The sequence below is a fragment of the Vanessa cardui genome, chromosome 28 (assembly GCF_905220365.1).
Source record: "Vanessa cardui chromosome 28, ilVanCard2.1, whole genome shotgun sequence".
NCBI lineage: Eukaryota > Metazoa > Arthropoda > Insecta > Lepidoptera > Nymphalidae > Vanessa > Vanessa cardui.
The window spans coordinates 6,403,431-6,408,446 of record NC_061150.1 but is presented as its reverse complement, the minus strand read 5'-3'; the positions used below and the strand labels follow the sequence as shown (position 1 = coordinate 6,408,446).

Below are 5,016 nucleotides of genomic sequence, written 5' to 3'. Positions count from 1 at the left end.
ATTATTTATACTGCGAGTATCGTTAGTGATAAAAATGAATTACGCTACATCACTAGTCATATGGTACTGACAGATATACGTCAATACAACGTCATATAGGCAAATGTCACCCGCACCTAGCTACAGCATAAATAGTAACTGTATTAACACATTCAATGCCACGTTTCCGGTGATATTCTTATCTCAAATGCACTTTATTGTAAGAAACGTATCAGTGTGGCCAGATGATTTGAGTTTTTGTATTAGTAGTAATTAATAGGTCAGCTCTTGTTAACTCTTTCCAGGCTGTTATTCTAGAGTATTTTTTGACACCTGGAGCCTGTAGTACACGATTGGCATTGACATTAGTTTCACGCACTATCAAATCTAGAATATTATCATCTAATAGTAAGCGGAATGTCTCAAATGGATCAGATGGAGCTGACACTAACAATTCTTGGGTTTTGGTGAACTCTATGATATTCATCCTCCCATCTGTACTCCAAAGAGATGTAGCTCCACTTCCAGATGGTACTTCGTCTGGTCTTACAACTGTAGATTGCGAGAATAATGACGAATGTGCATTTTCGTTTAATGGTAACCTTTGTGGCAAATCTTCACAAGGAAAATTAAACGAAGGGGCATCGGACATTAACATGGATACAGATGGAGTTGCTGAAGTATTCAGTAAATTGTCAGGTATGTGAGGTAGTTCTCCATAAACTTCTAAGATAGAAGGGGAGGTAGCCATTTGGTAATCTGGAGATACTTCTTGAGTAAGTTTCTCTTTATTGCGTTCGGTTGCGGTTTAGAAAACTTCTACACTAGGGGAGTAATGTGGGGGGGGAGGGGGGGGACTATTCCCCCTATCCCCCTGTACCATTCCCATCATGCGAATTTGCTCCGTTCTTGAGATATTGGCAAAAACTAATCTCATAATTCTAACCTTAAAATTTTATCAACAATTTAGAAACTCAGTGGCCTTCGGCGCTACGGGATGTGCAGCACCTTCGCCTTTCGTAACAAAGCACAGGCACTTCGTGCCTGTGCTTTGTTACAGCAGGCGGGTGCTGCACCCCCTTCGCGCCTTCGGATTCTTAAAAAACACTCTAGGGGTAAGACCGACAAGACTACATAGAGTCGGAGTAAAAATAGTCAGCTTTGAGTTAAGTTTCAATTAAAAGTTTAATATACAAGTGTAACCTTTCTATTTCTATTTTATTATATATTCCAGGTCAATTATATAAGGTACAAATAAAACAATTATCAATTAATTATGTTACATTTATTATTTGTATACATATTTTACAACATTTATAAGTGCAATGAAGGGATCTTCTTTTTGGTTTGTAATATCTCGTCTCCATAAATATTCCACTATAAGGTCTGCAAAATTGTCCCGATTATTATAATTATCTTTAGCAAAGAATCTTTTGACGACACGCCACTGTGCTTCTATTCTTTGTGTATGCGTGCCATCTGCGGCAACAAACGGATTTTCAGGATCACTATGATTAACTTTTTTATGAATATAATTATGATTTTGTAATCCGTCATATGCTCGCCAATAATCGGTATGGATGATGGTGCCTTCAGCGACATGCTTTTTTATTAGGGGCACCAAAACATCAGCAGACCTTATGTTCTCCGGACAGACCTCAAGCCTAAGGTCCTCACTTCCATCTTCTATTATGCCGAGGACCCAATGTCCCTCAATATGCCTGCCTGAAACAAAAAAAGAATATTTAAAATTGCTTGCCATAAATAATTTATGAATTTGTGATGTGTTTATTTTGTTATAGCTATAGCTTACCTTTGTTATACTTTCTTTTTCCAAATTTGCTTTCATCGATTTGGACTATTTTCCCTGGTCCACCAATTTTCCCCTTGAATGTTTGTTTCTCCAACTGGTATATTATTACTGCTTCTCTGCAATAATTATACCAGTCGCAGATTGTAGCTTTAGATAAGCAATGGTCATCGTCATTAAAATCTTCTTTAATGGCCATGGCATAACTCCATTTGTTAGAGTATGCATACATTAAATAAAAAACTTGTGTTAGTGATACTTTAATATTCTCAAACCATGTTCCTTTTGCTCGGCTGACGTTCTTTCCTCGGCATGGTCCTTTATAACAGACGAAAGATCCAACATTTCTATTTGATGAAAATATGACAGTCATAGGTTTTTTATGAACGCGGCACATCTTTGTTTGTGGTATCATGTTATTTTCTTCAGCGAAGCTAATAGCTTGTTCGGGAGTACCAAGCTTGCGCATCACCTTAGCTAAATTGTACATTTTTTTTACTTCCTCAACGTATAGACTACGTTTAACTGGCGGTTCTTCAGAAGAAAAATCGCGACTTGTCGACGGCTGTGAGTCAGTACACTGCGACATGGTATTTATTAAACACCACGTTCGTTCGTCCGGGATGATAGCAACAGTTAATCGCGTAGGCAAAAAATCGGTGTCCAGTATATACACTCAGCGGCACAGAATGTGGCCCAAACACATAATGTGGTTAAACATCAAAATTAAACACGAAATAGGGGTATTTTTTTTTTGTACATAAAATTTAAAGGTATTAAAGTGGATATTTAGTAAAAAAAAAGTAATACCTCAATTAATTAATTTTTTATCTTAAAAATAACAAAAAACTCTAAAATTGGAAAAAAATAAACAAAAGAAAGTTTTAAAAAAAAATTACAAAAACTTACGGGACTTAAAATTAATACCGGGTATTGCCTCCTCTAGCCTTGATGACTGCCTGCATGCGATCAGGCATGGATTTAATAATGTTTTTTATGTCAACCTGGGGTATTTCTTCCCAGGCGGTTATCAAGGCGGTTTTTAAATCACTGATAGACTCTGGAGGGTTGATGCTGGATCTGATGCGTCTTTTAAGCATGTCCCATACATGTTCTATTGGATTTAAATCCGGACTTCGTGCTGGCCAGTCCAATTTTGAAATTCCTACCTCCGATAGGTAGCTATTCACGCAAAATGCTGTGTGAGGTCGCGCATTATCGTGCATTAAAAGAAATTCCTGGCTTCCAATAAATTCCATGTATGGTAGAACATGTTCTTGGAGGACCTCTTCGATGTATCGCACTGCTGTTAAGCGACCTTCGATTATTGTTAACTCCGTACGTGCGTCTGAACTTATTCCTGCCCAGACCATAACAGAGCCACCATAAAAACTTACTGTTTGCCAGGTAGTGGTGGGTAAAAACCTTTCTCCTCGCCTTCTCCACACACGTTCGCGACCATCTGGATGCCTTAAGGCTACTCTGAATTCATCGGTCCACAGAACCTTAGCCCACTGCTCGTGAGTCCAATTAGCGTGTTCGCGAGCGAATTGAAGTCGAGCTACACGATGGTGTCGGAGCAGTTCTGGACCTCGTGCTGGTCTTCGGGAACGCAAGTTTTGTTCCTCCATTCTTCTTCTTATTGTTCGCTCACTTACACGGACGCCTCTTGTCGTTTGTAGACGCTGCATTATTTCACCCGCAGTAAGGAAACGATTTCTCAATATTGCGAGGATGATAAATCGGTCATCTCGAGCTGATGTGCATCTGATATTGCCACTTCCTGGTCTCCTCGTGTATAGGCCGGTCTCATCGTATCTTTTTAGGGCATATCTTAGAGTTGTACGTGGTACATTTAAAGATACAGCGATTTCACGCTGCGTTAAACCTTGACTCCGAAGTAACACAGCTTGAGCGATTTGTGCTGAACTTAAGGCCATAGTTTTCAGTTTTTAGTAAGAAAAATGACTAAAGATTAAATTAAAAATAAAACAATAAGGGTTAAATGCACGACCGTTTGAATATCGAACTTTAACTCAACTGAGTTTTGGGCGTTTTTACACTTAATAACGTTAAGTGTCACTTACGTTAAACAAATAACCTTTTTTTATAACTTTGAAACTCATAAATTAACAAAAACTAACGCTACGATACGCTGCCACTTAAAATTCTCATACGCAACACCAAAATTGCATGTTATAAGAATTTTAGAGTTTGGGCCACATTTTCTGCCGCTGAGTGTATAAGCGAGTAAGTAGTCGTGTAGGCAAAGAATCGGAGTCCAAGATTAAAGCGAAAGTCGTCGAATTAAAAGAAATTAAACAAAATGGAGAACACATTCGCGCGAGTCAAAGAGAAACAACGGAATGAAATTCGAATTCTTACAGAACACTATCTTGACTTTTGACACATTAATTAAGCGTTTTGACATATGACAAGCACTGTTATGTTGCATCCTTGTCGAACTAGAGCAAAATATGTCACTTATCCTGCTCTTAAACTGTTATTACGATCTATTTGACGTATTTCGGCGTTTATAGGTTATGATAGTTTTCTTAATTTTCTCGAAAATGGTGCAGAATTTCGCAGGACGCGAGTGGTATTTTTGTAATCAGTGACTAATCCTCTAACATATAAAATAATTTGTTTCCCCAAAATCGTGCAGAAGTTTGCTAAACCCAACCCTTGCGTTCTTCTCTATCACATAATAATAAATTGTGTACTTGCTCTGAACTCTTCTGACATTCTGGCGGCTAAAGTTTGTCTCTTCGATTACGGCGCCTAGTTTCAAAAATACTATCATCACTGTTATCGCTACCTTCTTCTCCACGGCTCACATCGTCTTCATCACAACATTGAGAAAACGCATCTTCTTCACTCGAATATTCAAAATCTTCCACACTACTATATGTACTAATTTTACGGGCTTTTTTAGTACGGGAACACGAAGTTAAACGGCTACTAGAGCGCTTGGAAGGGCCTGGTTTGTCATTCATTTTAGAGTAAATAAGTGTAATTTTCAAACGTCCCTATTTTATAAAATAAAAGCGCGAATCAAAATCCAATAGTTGTTTTCGACGCTTAATATATCGAGTGTATGGCCACGTAAAATACGTACTGCTATCACAATGGCCGGAGCTGTACTAATGCATAGAAACAAACGAGTCGCGAGACACGGCGCCGTGTATGCGGCCCCCCGCCCCCATACGGCGCCGTGTACTCGGCCA

General features: G+C 38.7%; 1 protein-coding gene across 1 annotated transcript; it reads right to left on the bottom strand.

The window, feature by feature from the left end:
* Window positions 1–410: 410 nt before the first annotated feature.
* On the bottom strand, window positions 411–2,450 carry LOC124541510. The gene is made up of 3 exons (XM_047119426.1): window positions 1,793–2,450; window positions 1,617–1,704; window positions 411–531 (listed from the first exon to the last, which is right to left on the bottom strand). Exons 1-3 carry the CDS (start codon window positions 2,376–2,378, stop codon window positions 411–413), a joined length of 795 nt encoding a protein of 264 aa, XP_046975382.1. The 5' UTR covers window positions 2,379–2,450.
* Window positions 2,451–5,016: the final 2,566 nt, after the last annotated feature.